The following is a 14,445-nucleotide window of genomic DNA, read 5'->3' as shown; positions in this document are numbered from 1 at the left end:
AATGCATTAGAATGAATTATTCCATATGGTTTTCATGATTTAGAGGTAACAATCCTCAAATCCGGACACTGAATTAAAATATCTAAAAGTATAGTGAAAGTTATGGCATAATTAACATAGTTTTTTTACCTTTATACTAAGGAGCAGGAATCAAATACAATTTGCCAATTACTCCCCTTTTAAAATTTCCACTGCCACGATCCATAGGGTACTCCGCATCTGCTTGGGGCTCGCTTGGAAGTGATAGTGAGGTGTGAATTCCCATCCATCACCCAGAATAGCACTAATAGAATTTCCAAGCTTTCTGCCCCCAAATGACCAATGGAACAGAAGTCCACAAAGTGTAATCTTTTTTTAGTTGGAATGAACTGGGAAAATCAGAATGGGAGTTGGCTTGCTGTGCTTCAACAAAATGCCCTGCATGAACATTCTAGATTGAGCCTGTAGGAAACGGGTGAGAAAAAAAGATCGCCTGCCCTTGTGGCGGGTGCGAGTTGTAAATACAGCTCCCTGCCTCTTATTAAACTGTGATCATCCAAGAGTGTTGAGTAACTGCTTCCCTTGGTCTCAGGGCTGTACAGAACGTCTGCATTGTCCGTTAGCCACCTTTGGAGCTCTAAACGCGGCAACCACAATTTGCCTATTGTGCTTTAATATTTTACTTCCTTCTTAGGCAACATTTTTCTCTCAAGTCTATTGTTTCCTACAAGGGAAATGTCACTGTTGTATCTTACCAGACGTAGAAGAGTTGTGTCTTTGTAGTGTCTTTATTAAGTCCAAATTACAGGTTGGTATCCTTGTACATCACGATGGTAATCATGTACATCAGCTAGGTAATCCATATACTACAGCTGATAGTTCCTATACAAGAGCCCCACCGGGATCAGCCTCCCTGCTGCTCAGCCCATCATGCACCCAAACATTCCATGCATCTGTCACACCAACATTCCACTAGGAACACTCACATTGGCTGAGTAGCTAGGAGCTAGGTAAACTGAGATAAACATAAGTAAATAGGCAGGATATAACAGTTACCTTTTAACATGTTGACCGCGGGGCGAATTCCACCGCTGTGGGGGTGAAATAATGAGTGGGTATGGTTCAGACGGCCTCTGGCCGTCCTCCGCACACGCCCACTGTGACTTCGGACGGCCGGGGACCCTCCAACCCATCAAACAGGTTAATAACTATTTACACACAAGTCTGGTTTTGAAGATTCCTTTTTCCTTACAAATAACTTGTTTGGACAGTTATATTTTTATTTGTTTTATAAAGGTCACTAATACTGGTTAAGCTCTGCAGTACAAGCATTTTCTCTTGGGATTTTGCCAGATTGGTCATGCTACAATAAAGGCGAGCTGGGATGCCTCTGAGAAGCAAGTTCATCTCAGTGGGCAACCACCAGATCCCTAATGTGACATTTGAAATACAGTTGCATGCTTGGCATCTGGCGCACTATGCGGGTTAAACACATACAAGAAGCAGTTTCCCGTCCTATCAGTAGGTGCTGGGGTATTCAGAAGTTTACAGGTTGAAAACAGGAAAGAGAGAAGACAAATAAAACTCTCGCTCAACCTGAGGTTTTGCAGGATAAGTTATTTGGGCTGAAAATGCAAATGGTTTGAAGGGACGACCCTGAGCATGTCATTAGCTTTATGATGGGGAGCAGTTTACTTTTTCAGTGACCAGACCAAAGTTGGGCATGATCTTAAAGTATTCCAAAAAGAATAGATGGAAAAAGCGACAGCTATCCTGCCGCTTTTTATTTTCCTAATGGGCTGCTAAACACAGTTTATTCCACCTTGCTGTACTTTCCATGTAATAACCTTTAGTTCTCACACATTACCTTTGTGGACATGTAGCACTATATCTGTCTCTTACTGCCTCCTGTGTGGGCATTTTGTAACACTTCGTGCACAGGACCCTGGTGGGACAAACGAGCACACACAGAAAAAACAAATCCGGCAAGAAAAGGCATAAGCATGTACATTTTGAAATTAGAATTTGGAAACTTGGACTGAATCCAGCTACATTTGGTTAGGATATGTGACCTTTGGGCGTTCGGACAATCTGGAGAAGTCACTCTATAAACAAGAAAAAAAGGTTTGCTTTTTAATTTTTTACAACTGTGCTAAGATGGTTGAAGCATTATGTGAAAATACGTGAAATCCACAGTAGGAAGAAAAATATACAAATTCAAAGAAAACCAAAGGGGATTCAAGAGGTGAGAAAGTAGTCATTTTAATACACCATGGAAGTTCAGTGAAATAAATTTATTGAACGCATGGCAGCAGTAAGCACAATTTGTACAGTAAATCTTAAAGGGTTTGACCTGAGAGAAAAAAAGGACAACAGTTTTCGACTTGATCACATGGTTCATACAAAATGGCCACCTTGCTGAAGCAAAAGCAACCTCGTTTCATGTAAAAAGGCGTAGAAAAATACATAAAAGATTTTCATCTGACTTTTTATATTTTTTTTATCCAAAGAAAGCACCAACATCATCAAGTGCAATCAATCTAGCAGTACAATATCAACATGGTCGTGTACGCCTTGAAGCAGTAGCTCCCCATCATACGAGAGGATCTTCTTCCTTTTGGCAGCCCTCAGCGTCCCCACCAGCGCCTCAAAGAGATTGGCACATCGGTCATCGGCAAAGAGGACCCCAAATTTCACTCTGTATTGTCCATCAGCACCTAAATCAACACAAACACAGCGTTAACTCACGTCAGTGCATATTTGCATCCAATCAGGCTGTGTGGCCTAACTTTCTAATTACAAAGTAGCTGCATACAAGGTGTGAGGGATGTATGACATTACAACGCATGCTTTTACCACGCATGCTTTTACATCGCAGTTTTTACAACGCATACCATTACAACGCATAGCGCTTTGGGGTGCTTGATAGTGAATAGTTTAATTTACTATTCCAACTCCAGTCCCCGTGGACACTAGGGAAGGTGTTGGATAGTAAATTAAATATATTCCCTATCTTAGAGCGCCCCCCAGCGCAATGCGTTGTAATGGTTTGCGTTGTAAAAGTTGCGATGTAAAAGCACTGCGTGGTAAAAGTTGCGTTGTAAAGGATGTTTCCCAGGTGTGAGCAGTCAGTTATTCTGTTTTTGAGTAGCAGGAGGAGGGCAACGGAGTGACCATATGATTTTGCACTGTTTGGGGTCACAGTTCACGCTATATAATTTATCACATAATATTTGTTAGGGTGGCGGTGTGTCTAAGTGTAGAGGTGCTTTTAGTTTCTCTAGTTGATAGGTGAGATGGGGAATGGCTTGGTTGACGCTGTGATGGTTGTGGTGCAGTGCAGACAATCTGTGTAATTCATTCTATATATATTGGGTGCTGTTGAGGATCTGTATTATGCTAGGTTTATTACTTGCTCCTCTGTTGGGGGCATTTGAGTGTGTTGTAGACATGTAGTTTTAGTGATGTGTCTAATTTCTTTTGAATTTTCTTGTAGTTAAGGCAGTTGGGCCACTCTAAAACAGAAAAAAACAGACCGACACCAGAGTAGCTTTTGGTGCAGTGTAATTGTGTGATATTCTTGCACTTGGTGCGTTTAACTAGGTTTGCTGCATTGCTTGTGGAGTCACTGCATGAATGTTTACATACAATTATACATAAACACTTCACATCACTCTGTCCCAGTATCTCCCTATCCCCGAGTACATGTTCACATATATGGGCTGTGTCTCCCTATCCCAGTGTCAGTATATGCATATCCACACAGCAATCTATTCCATGCCAGAGACTTATTGTTCCAATGTCAGAGCCTGACTGACTGTCTATCCCCAGTCACGGCTGGTGAAGGTAAGCGCGGTGGGGCGAAGCAGCGGGGTTTGACAGATGACAGAATAGGTTTTTTAATTTATTTAAATATTACCTATTCCGTCTGTCGACTTCCGTCCTACCGCCCCACCACGCTTACCTGTGCCGGCCGCAGCATTCTATCTGCCTTTCCAACTGTCCACAGGGCGGCAGAAAGACCACTAGACATCAGGGAATAAAATAATAATGTAGGGGTCAGGACAGGCCCAGGATGTGCACGGCCATAACCCCACCTCAAAAAAGGTGCAGACTTTCTCCTACCCAGGGTTGTGGATTGAGGCAATTGCCCCAATTTGCCCACTAAAACACCAGGCATTTCAATACAGAGCCAAAACAAATGAGGGTGCGGCAAGTTGGCTAAAATCAGCCAAAGCTCATAAGTGGGGGTCAAAACTCAGCGACCTGAACTGGATTTATTGGTCCTCAAAAAGGCACAGTGTGCTGCTACTCTGCCTGCTCAGCTCAGGGAGCCAAGAGGAGCCCGACGACCGGCAGAGCAAGCATGTCGCCCTTTGGGGAACAAGTTTAACAGTTAGTCCCAACCAAAAATATTACATTGAGATTGGAGTGGGCAAAACAAGCTGAGGAATACCTGAACATTAGGAAGAATACCAACACATAAAATACCCGGATAAGTGGAAGGGTGGTGGTGGTGGTGGTGGTAGCTACACACAGTGCATCAGGAGAGTGGAGGTAAGTAAGAGAAATCTGTGATCCTACGAGTGCCTAAAGTATCTCCCCATTACTGGCAACTGTGGGACTTTTGCCAGGGTTGATAACTGACAAGGAACACAGACTCTCTGACCCCTTTTTTTGCTCTTTAATCAGCATGAATAAAGACTTCATTTTTTTTTTTTTGCAGAGTTTTATATAGCGCGAACTAGACCCGAACCGAATCAGGTATCAGAGCGCTTTACATAGCACCAGTTACGTTACATGAGGACACACTTTCATTTTAGGCACGGGGAGATTAAGTGATTTGCCCAGAATCACAGGAGGTTTTTTTTGGCATCGTTACCGAGACTCGAACCCAGATCCCCAGGTCCGAAGTCGAGCGCGTTTCATAAAAAGAGTGGAGTGTCAGTAAGAATGGCCCCGGTTAAAAGTAGAACTCGTCAAGGACCGAACCCATAACAACGCAAGGGGAAAGAAATGTGGCAGAAAATAAGACTCCAGCAGGAGACCATAACCTGTTACATATCATCCTGGACCTCAACATGCGCCAGACCCTCTTCATGTTAAATACAGGCCATCTGGATCTATGGCTTCCTGATAGAAATGAAACGTGTAAGTTCCCTTCTCGGCGTTCGGCAGCAGATTCGTTATGTTGTTTTTTTTTTTTTACTGAGAATACACACAATTCAGAACTGAACATTGATTCACTAAAACGTTTTCTTTTGGGTTTCCGATGCTGCTCTTTAAATGTGCATTTGCGCACTAGAGAAAATATTTTGAGGGCTGTGTTTGCACTCACTGATTTGAACCCTCGTGTACCTTTCGTTTTGCATTGTTCTGCTAGGCTTGACTGAACTGATATGGCTTCAATCAGGCCTGCTTCTGGTGCGATAAACTGAACTCTAGCTCCGCACTTAAACTCCCGGCACTCGAAAGGTCACGAATAACAAGAAGCTAGAGGTAAACCCATTTGAATCCGCAGTTCAATTAGAAATTGCGAGAGACTTTCATCCCTTATCACACAGGACAGGACCCACATCCATGCAGACGCTGGACGTGTCTCCCAGCATGGGTCATGTGTCAATTGTCAATTTGCATGAAGTGACAACAGCTTCCTATATACCCGCTTGCCATCCAGCATCTCTCCTGTAACCTGAGAACCTGGCACTCAGCTGTAGACAAAGGATTTGATTTGTCAACTTGTAAAGCGCGCGAATGACCGTGGGCGTCTTGGCGCTATGATAGATCCTCCTATCTCAAGAGGATAAAAGGAGTATCATTACCGCTATGATCGATCCTCCTATCTCATGAGGATAAAAGGAGTCATCATTACCGTCGCTGGTGGACCACCTCCCCCCCCCCCCCCGTACCCCCCCACCCAGGAGGCTGCTATTGCCGAAGTTGGATGAACACTTAACCAGCCCGGTCATGCAGTTTTCTTCAGCAATGTACATTGTAAAGAAACCAAATATACATAGCTTCATGTTGTTAAATAACTAAAACAAATTAAGATATCTGTGTTTGTTGTAGGAAAAATGCCGCAAAATTTCCATATTTGTGCCGCTAAATTTCCATTTTTGTGCCACTAAATTTGCTAATCCATGCCGCTATATCCTGGGGGGTCTGTCAGACCCCCCAGGATATAGCGGCTTTTGTAAAAATGCCGCGATTTCTACAAAAGTGCCCCGATTTCGCGGCACCTTTGTAAAAATCGCGGCATTTTTACAAAAGTGCCGATATCGCGAAATCGCGAAATCCTGGAGGGTCTGCATAAGGAGCAAAACGCTGAGGCAAGGAATAATCTACAAAGGGGTTCTAAGAAGAATAACTTTCAAAAAATCCCTTCCCTGAGTGTGAATGGTGGTTCTTCAGTATCAAAATAAAGGACTTAGTGAGTAAACATTTTTTAAAAAGGCATGGTGCAAACTGATGCGTCAGACTCGTGAGAGCGGGATATAAGCGGCAGTCACATGGGGAATGAAAGTATGCGCACTCAACCGGAGTCTACCATTTATAAACAATTCAGATCTTATGGAATGTAATCGGCACTTGCCAGAACAAAGAATGTCCTCTTCCCCTCGTTTTTTTTCCCTAACAGTTAACAAGGTGACCCAAGAAGGTGTAACTGGGAACACGGAGGACGAAGGGGGGAGGTTAAAGAGCTAGAAAAAGAGAATATGGAGGACACCGGCAATGTGCTGGAGCAGGGTATGACGATGGCAAATGATGAAGCAGGAGCCTTTGCACTAGGACTGAGCAGTGAACCTCGCTCCGTTCGCTGAGTTTTCTGCACTCCACAGAGTGCAGAAACTGCCGCTCTGGTAGAATTTCTACCCGAGCGGCAGGAATACAAGCACAAACTGCAGTTCGCACTGCACTCCGCCACTCGCGGAACTTCGTGGAGTTTTTTGGGGAACTTTGCGGAGTTCCGCGTAGCAAAACTACGCCCAGGCCTGATTTGCACACCATTCTACTCTAAATCTGGAGGTCTCATTTTCCTCTGCAGCTTCAAACCGGGATATAATGTTAATCTTTCAAAAAAACTTGCAAGGGATATATGTTAGGTGACAGTGCCTAACAAGGATATCCAAAAATCCCAGTGGTCACAGCTACAGTCCATCACAGGGGAACTAAAACAAATAAATGACCATATGCCTACCTTAGAAAGGCGTGTAAACGAAAGCCAGAAATCCAGGGCCCATGAAGATAAAAGGGAGGTAGAACTGGACACAACCAAAGAAGATGATGTAAAAACAGTATGCATCTCCAAACAGCCAATACCGATAAAGAAAGGGGAGAATCTACAATGTATATGCAGTATACCACGCATACAGAGAATAAAAAAGGCCAAGGGAGGGGTCCCTTGAAAGTGAAAAAGATGAAAGAGAGCATAAATATACAGAGAATGGGAAAGCAACTAGTAAACGAGCCCACAAATAAATCAAACAATTACACATGGGTGTCCAAACAAGTTGCTAATTTAAAAAGTAGGAAGGGGTGTTCTGAGACCGATAAATGGAATAATAATTCACCTGTAAACAAAAATGTGTTTCATAATGCTAAAGAAGAGGTAGGAAGAACAACAAAGGAAGGGATAGGCAAACCAGGATGGGCAAGTCAAAAAAGTGATATTAATACATCAAAAGGTAAAGTAAGTATGAAAGATGAAAGCGACAAAAAAACGGCAAAGAATGGGTGGGAAGTAAATCAGTTATGGGTATATTTAGAGCTCATACAAAAGGGAGGAAAAAAGGCAAAAGAGCAAGAAAATTAGTCCCCTTGAATCGTTCAGTTATTTTCCTTTTTAAAATGTCCCAGCCTGAAAGCAATTGCACCAAAAGATCTTAGGCAAGTAGGGTTCACGGACGACAAAAATGAGAAGGAAGTAACAAAAGTATTAGTGTATTCAGAAATTATCAAGACTGCATTTGAGAAAGCTGGAGCTGAGGTGTTAAAACAAGGCATTACAAAGATACATCTGAAGTAGGATACACAAACAAGACCTTTTATAGGCACCATGCTGGGCTGTGTCCAAGGCAAGTTACACTTAATTAACAAGGTAATAGTAATAAAAGCCATGAAAGAAAACAGTATGAAGGGATCTTTAAAAGTAACTGTCCCATACCATAGCCCAGAAAAATACAGGAGAGTGGTGGCAGAGATGGCTGGTATGAGGTACTGTCATCACCAGTCTATTGGCTGGTTGGTTGAGTGATTTAATTAGGATAAAGAGTGGTCATACAGCCTAGGAATCCAATCATGGTACATCTGTGGGTTCGTAAAAATGTCACGTTTAGAAGTGTTTAAGGAGATGACAGAACGATATGAGATTATAGGTTTACAGGAAACCTTGCCTTGCTGTGCCATGAACCACCTGCAATAGTTTGTGCAGATCATTAGAAGTGCTAGGAAAATGCAGCAGGGACGTCAGTCTGGAGAGTTGATAGCACTTATATCCACTAAGATATCAAAAAAGGTATCACTGATAAAAGTAATATGTAACTGGATTGTGTCTTGTAGAGTACACCAGTACAAAGCAGATAATAGATATGATTGTTATACATGCTCCAGAACACTCCCCTTTCTTTCTCGAGATCGTGGTTTCGGGAGATAGACAGCTTGGCCACTAGGTTTTTATGGGACGGCCGGAGGCCCAGGCTGGCCCTCGCCCAATGCTGGATCCCACCTTTTGACAGCAGTCTTGGGATGACAAGCCTGTATCTTTATTATTTAGTGACCCAGCTCCTCACCGTGCATGACTGCTTAAATGGCGGCTGGTCAGACCCGGTGTATCGTCTGGATCTACACACCCTGGGCTTGTCCAGCATTCAAGGGATGCTCTACGGAAGCTCTGTTCCTCAAACTCTCCCTGAGATCACATGCTGGATATTCCTAGCCTGGCGGGCCTCCTTGTGGCACATACATTGGTCGGATAAATTGACCCAGTATACTCCCCTGTGGTGTGGTGCCAGACTCCGGGAGGTTGCTAACCTCTCGGGATTCAGATCATAGGATATCATTGGCATTTCCTTATTGGGGGATGTTTGGAGTGGAACCCACATGCGCTCCTTTCAAGATTTGCAGGCCTTTTACTCTCTTCACTCCTCCCAGTTTTTCTGATACCTGCAGCTACGTCACACCCTTCACTCCCACATCTCAGAGGGCACCTCCTTTGCCTGAGTATAGCCCACCTGAAGCTCAGGTGATGACCGGCAATTTGGTGTATGGAGGGATCTCCCGTATCTATTGCTCCCTCACAAACAACACCCCCCATTTACTATCTCAACTCAGGGACATGTGGGAGGGTTGGCTTGGGTCCCTGGAGGATGACTATTGGGTGTACGCATTCAATGGCTCCCAAAACTATCACAGTCTCAGCGAGGCTTCGGCTAGTCCAAATATACTACCTTCACACTGCTTACCTCATGCCGCTGCGTCTCCACCATGCAGGGCTTCGGCCCGATGCTTCCTGTCCTAGATGCTCGCACCCACAAGCGGACTTCTATCACATGGTATGGCTTTGCCCAGTGATCGTGAGATATTGGGAGTCAGTGACAGGGGAGTTCGCGGAGGTCCTGGCTGGGAGGTTCCCCTTAACCCAATGAACGTGCTCCTGGGCATCACCAAGGGGTTGGACGATACCAGAGCTGATAAACTCTTCCTAAACACAGTGCTGATGGTGGCCAAAAGAGACATAGCGGCCCAATGGCTGACCTCGGCTTCTCCTACATTGGCTCGCTGGCGCAGGGGAGTGGACCGGTGTGCCGCGCAAGAACGACCACTATATGCGGCCAGAGGTTGCCCGAATAATTTTAATCTAATGTAGGGCAAATGGGTTGGGGTGGTGGAGGACTAAAGGTTTTTAATTGCGCAACCAAGGACTGTGGTTGGTATGTCAATATCTTCTTCATGCTTGTCATTTTATATATAAATGCGATGAGTTTGTCTTTGCCTTGTAAACTGTACCCATAACTGGTGCTGTTACTTCGTTCTCTACCTCATAAAATCAATACAATTGGTTATCAAAAAAGATATGATTGTATGACAATAATTAATGTCTACATTCAAGCGGGGAATGCAGAAGAGTATGGGTCCGAACTAAGAAGATTTAAGGAAGATGTGGAATGGATATGCACAAACTACTTTAAAGATATGATCTTATTTTTGGGGGACTTCAACTATAGATTGGACCCTAGAAATACTTATCTTTGTTAAAAAAAAACTGTCATAATACAACATTTACTCTGCAAGTACAATAACACTTGATGTTGCATTAGGTAAATGGGCGCATGAATTCTGATTGCCCTGTACGCTGGATGTTTGAAAATGGAATGTAATTGTGTTGGATTGATTATATTTGTATGCATGCCTGTTTTTTATAAGATTAGAAGCTTCAAGTTCACCCAAACAGAGGGAAGTGATCTTTACCACCTGCATTTGGAAATAAAAAGGGGGGGGCGACAGAAACAGAGAAATGGTACTTCCGCTCAGGTAGAATACTCTCAATGTCTCACCACTAGAATTACTGAGAAACATCTGGCGGGACTGGCTAATTTCCAACAGTGTCAAGATATGACAAGTTCCATATAATTGTATAGGATGGTACGGTAAAACAATTGTGTGGTTCTGAAGGTGGAGACAAATGCAAACAGGAAAAAGCAGAAAAGGGTCTTGGTAGATACAAGAAAAGTAAAGCCTTGGTTTTAGACGGACTGTAGACAATTAAAATGCAAGATAAGGAAAGGGGCGAAAAACCTTAAGATAAAATACGATCGTGAGACAAATGCCAACCTTCAGAGCAACAAGGAGAAAAATAACAAAATAATAAATTATCAGAAAAGGGCTTACAAAAGAGAGCTGCTAGATAAATAGGCTAGAAGCCATTGAAACAAAAAATGTTAAAATGTTTTGTCAGCTTGTACAGCAGGGATCGGGTGAGGATATTGAGATGTGCTGCAGAAGAGGAAGCATGGGTAGAACACTTAAAGGAAATCTATGGAGTTGGTTATGACAAATTGGAATGGTGTAGATGAGGATAATATAACTCAGTTCTCCCTGCATAATATAAAAGACATCATATTGACATTAAAATTAACTAGAGTGGCAGGACCAGACAATCTACCCACCGCCATAATTAAAACTAAGGCAGATTGATGAGCAAAATGTTTCTATTTGTCATTTCATGGAATACTAGCTACAGGGGTTCCCAGAAATTTGGAAGGGTGCAGTTATTAGATCAATACATAAGAGGAAGTACACAAAAAAAACTAAAGTTATAAGGTGATTCTTCTTCGTTATATGAGCAAACAATTATATAAAAAAAATAATTTCGAAGTAGATTTAAGGAGTGGGCAGAATTACACAATATAGTCCCACCGGTACTGGGGAGTTTTAATGAAGGGCACTCTACGATAGACCATTGTTTTAGTCTGTGGTTGCTTGCACAAAAGTCTATGGAACAAAGGAGCAACCTATTTTGCTGCTTTGTAGATTTCCGTGCAGCATTCGATTTCGTTGATCAAAATGGTTTATGGGAAATGCTGCCTAAACTGGAAATCCCAAAGGAGCCTCCTACAATTATAAAGGGATTGCACTAACGAAACTCGGCTCAGGTAATTATTGATACAGAAGAAAGACAGACCCGGGAAATCCTAATCAATAACAGGTTGCGTCAGGAATGCGTCTTGGTCCTACTACTTTTCTCTTTTTATTGCTGACATACCGTCAGTATTAGTGGCATTTAAGGGCATTAACTCAAAAGTGGATGGTATATAGCATGCCACTTCTACGCAGATGACCATGTCATCATGGATATGACAGAAATAGGCTTACAAAGGAAAATAAATTCAGTCATGGAATACCGCATTAAGAAAAAGCTTGTGGTAAACATGGATAAGACTTTGGCCAAAAATCTGTAAACTTTGAATGGTACTTAGGACCCTTAACTTATAATCAGTCAAAAAATACAAGTATTTAGGGCTATGGTTCGAGAAGAGACTACTGTGGAACAAACATATAAAAATCGCATAAAGTTAGAGCCTTGGCATCAATAAGTGGTCTGAAAAAATTAAACAAACGTTATGGTGAGATATCCCTAAGACCAGTAACAACTGTGTAATCGGTTATGATCCATCCGCAATTCCAGTATGGAGTTGAATTGCTAAGCATAAGCGGTAAAAAGAACTGGGAGTATGAAGAGGGGAAAATGCATATCCCTAGATGGTTTAAAGTTTCAGATGCTACGGAAGGCAATTTTAAAGCCACTTTTTTTCTCAAATAGCAAATACGGCATCCGAGAACCTAAGCAAGCAGTGTCACTAAACTGAAAAGTGATATCTGGATGCAACTTGTGCCCCCAGAAGATTTGTGGTCTCCTTTAAAGGGTGTTTTATTAGACCCTTAACTTGATTTTTCTTTAAATAGGAGTAGGGAATGCTCAATGTTATATATATGTATGATGATCAATTTTCAATATTGTTTCATATATAAATGATATGATGAGAATATATTTTATATATATATATATTATATATATTCACTGAAAAAACCATAGGTTATAGACCATATATAGTTAGGAATTTGCATTTACAAAACCTTGAAAATTCACTGAAAAAACCATAGGTTAGAGACCATATATAGTTAGCTGGACATTTTATTGACATAAAACCAATGAAATTCCATATATAGTTAGTTGCACTAACTATATATCGCGCACCCGCAATCCACTGCTGATGATGTCACATATTACATCATTCATGACATGGTCAGTGACATCACTGATGACATCACTGATGACATCTCAAATGACATCACTGATGACATCACTGATGACATCACTGATGACATCATCTAGTGTCTGTGTTTTTGTAAAGTTTAAATATGTTTTACATATTGAAGAATGAGTGGATGTATGGAAGACTGAGTGTGTGTGTGGCTGGCTGGGAGGTGTGTGACTGTGCATATCAATGTGTACTTGTATCAGTGATTGTATAAGAGAGTAAGTATGTGTTAGTATATGTGTGAAAAAGTATGGTGTTCTGTGTTTAACTGTATAGATGAGGAAATCGAAGTGTGATTGATTCTTCACAGGACTGACTAGGTGTATGAGTGCATATGATAGTGTTGTAATAATGAGTGACTGTATGTATGAGTGATTGTATGAGTGAATGTGTGTGTAGACGTAGGAATCAGTGAGTGCTTATGTAGTAACTGGTATTGGTGTGTCATGATGTCATCAGTGATGTCATTTGAGATGTCATCAGTGATGTCATCAGTGATGTCACTGAAGTATGGTGTTCTGTGTTTAACTGTATAGATGAGGAAATGGAAGTGTGATTGATTCTTTACAGGACTGACTAGGTGTGTGAGTAACTCCATGGATGAGTGGCAGTGTGTGAGTGTCTGCATAGGTGTATGAGTGCATATGATAGTGTTGTAATAATGAGTGACTGTATGTATGAGTGATTGTATGGGTGAATGAGTGAATGTGTGTGTAGACGTAGGAATCAGTGAGTGCGTATGTAGTAACTGGTATTGGTGTGTCATGATGTCATCAGTGATGTCATTTGAGATGTCATCAGTGATGTCATCAGTGATGTCATTTGAGATGTCATCAGTGATGTCATCAGTGATGTCACTGACCATGTCATGAATGATGTAATATGTGACATCATCAGCAGTGGATTGCGGGTGCGCGATATATAGTTAGTGCAACTAACTATATATGGAATTTCATTGGTTTTATGTCAATAAAATGTCCAGCTAACTATATATGGTCTCTAACCTATGGTTTTTTCAGTGAATTTCATTGGTTTTTTAAAAGCTAATATCTATAGCTGTAAAATATATTCTTTATTACGTGACGTATCACGTAGCCACGTGAGACGCCTCATGACGCGTTGCATAACCGTGACGTATCGGCTCTGCAGCGCAAACAAAACCCGTAACGTAAGCGTGCCGGAGCACGCTTACAGATATATATATTTTTTTAACCTTAATTAGACAAAATCCACACGTGCACATATCTTGAGGCCTTGCAAAGGCACATCAAACAAACAGTCCCTACAATTTTGCCAAGTTTGCTGGAAATCTATTCCCTTAATTTTTTTTTTACTGTTTCTCTTGGTTTTCCCCTTGTTACGCTACCCGGTACGCGAACCGGACGCTCCAAAAACACAAGATGGCAGACTCCCGTTACGCTGCCGGTTAGCTGCCCGGTTCGCGTACCGGGAAGCGCCTCTACCGTGAAAAATCGCGGGGGACTTTAATATCCCCCTCATCATCCTAGGGGGTCAGGAGGGGTTTACCTTGCCCCCTTTCCTTCATTTCCCCCTTCTTTTTTCACCACATCTTGTCTCTCGAACCTACCGAGAGACAAGATGGCGGCCGCTCCGGACTGTTTAGAATGTTGACAGACACCGGAGAGCC

The 14,445-nt window shown here is 42.2% G+C and overlaps 1 protein-coding gene across 2 annotated transcripts in view; it reads right to left on the bottom strand.

Moving 5' to 3' along the window:
* Nucleotides 1–2,225: 2,225 nt before the first annotated feature.
* Nucleotides 2,226–14,445, bottom strand: part of ABRACL (ABRA C-terminal like) — a 113,161-nt gene continuing 100,941 nt past the window's right edge. For both annotated transcript variants that reach the window (XM_078649369.1, XM_078649370.1), the window contains exon 3: nucleotides 2,226–2,696. In XM_078649369.1, coding sequence (XP_078505495.1) covers nucleotides 2,515–2,696 — 182 coding nt within the window. In that variant the 3' untranslated portion in view covers nucleotides 2,226–2,514. The remainder of the gene's footprint in view (nucleotides 2,697–14,445) is intronic.

This window comes from Lissotriton helveticus, chromosome 6 (genome assembly GCF_964261635.1).
Source record: "Lissotriton helveticus chromosome 6, aLisHel1.1, whole genome shotgun sequence".
Classification (NCBI taxonomy): Eukaryota; Metazoa; Chordata; class Amphibia; order Caudata; family Salamandridae; genus Lissotriton; species Lissotriton helveticus.
Note: the sequence above shows the minus strand (reverse complement) of the source record. Positions and strands in the feature narration are given on the sequence as shown.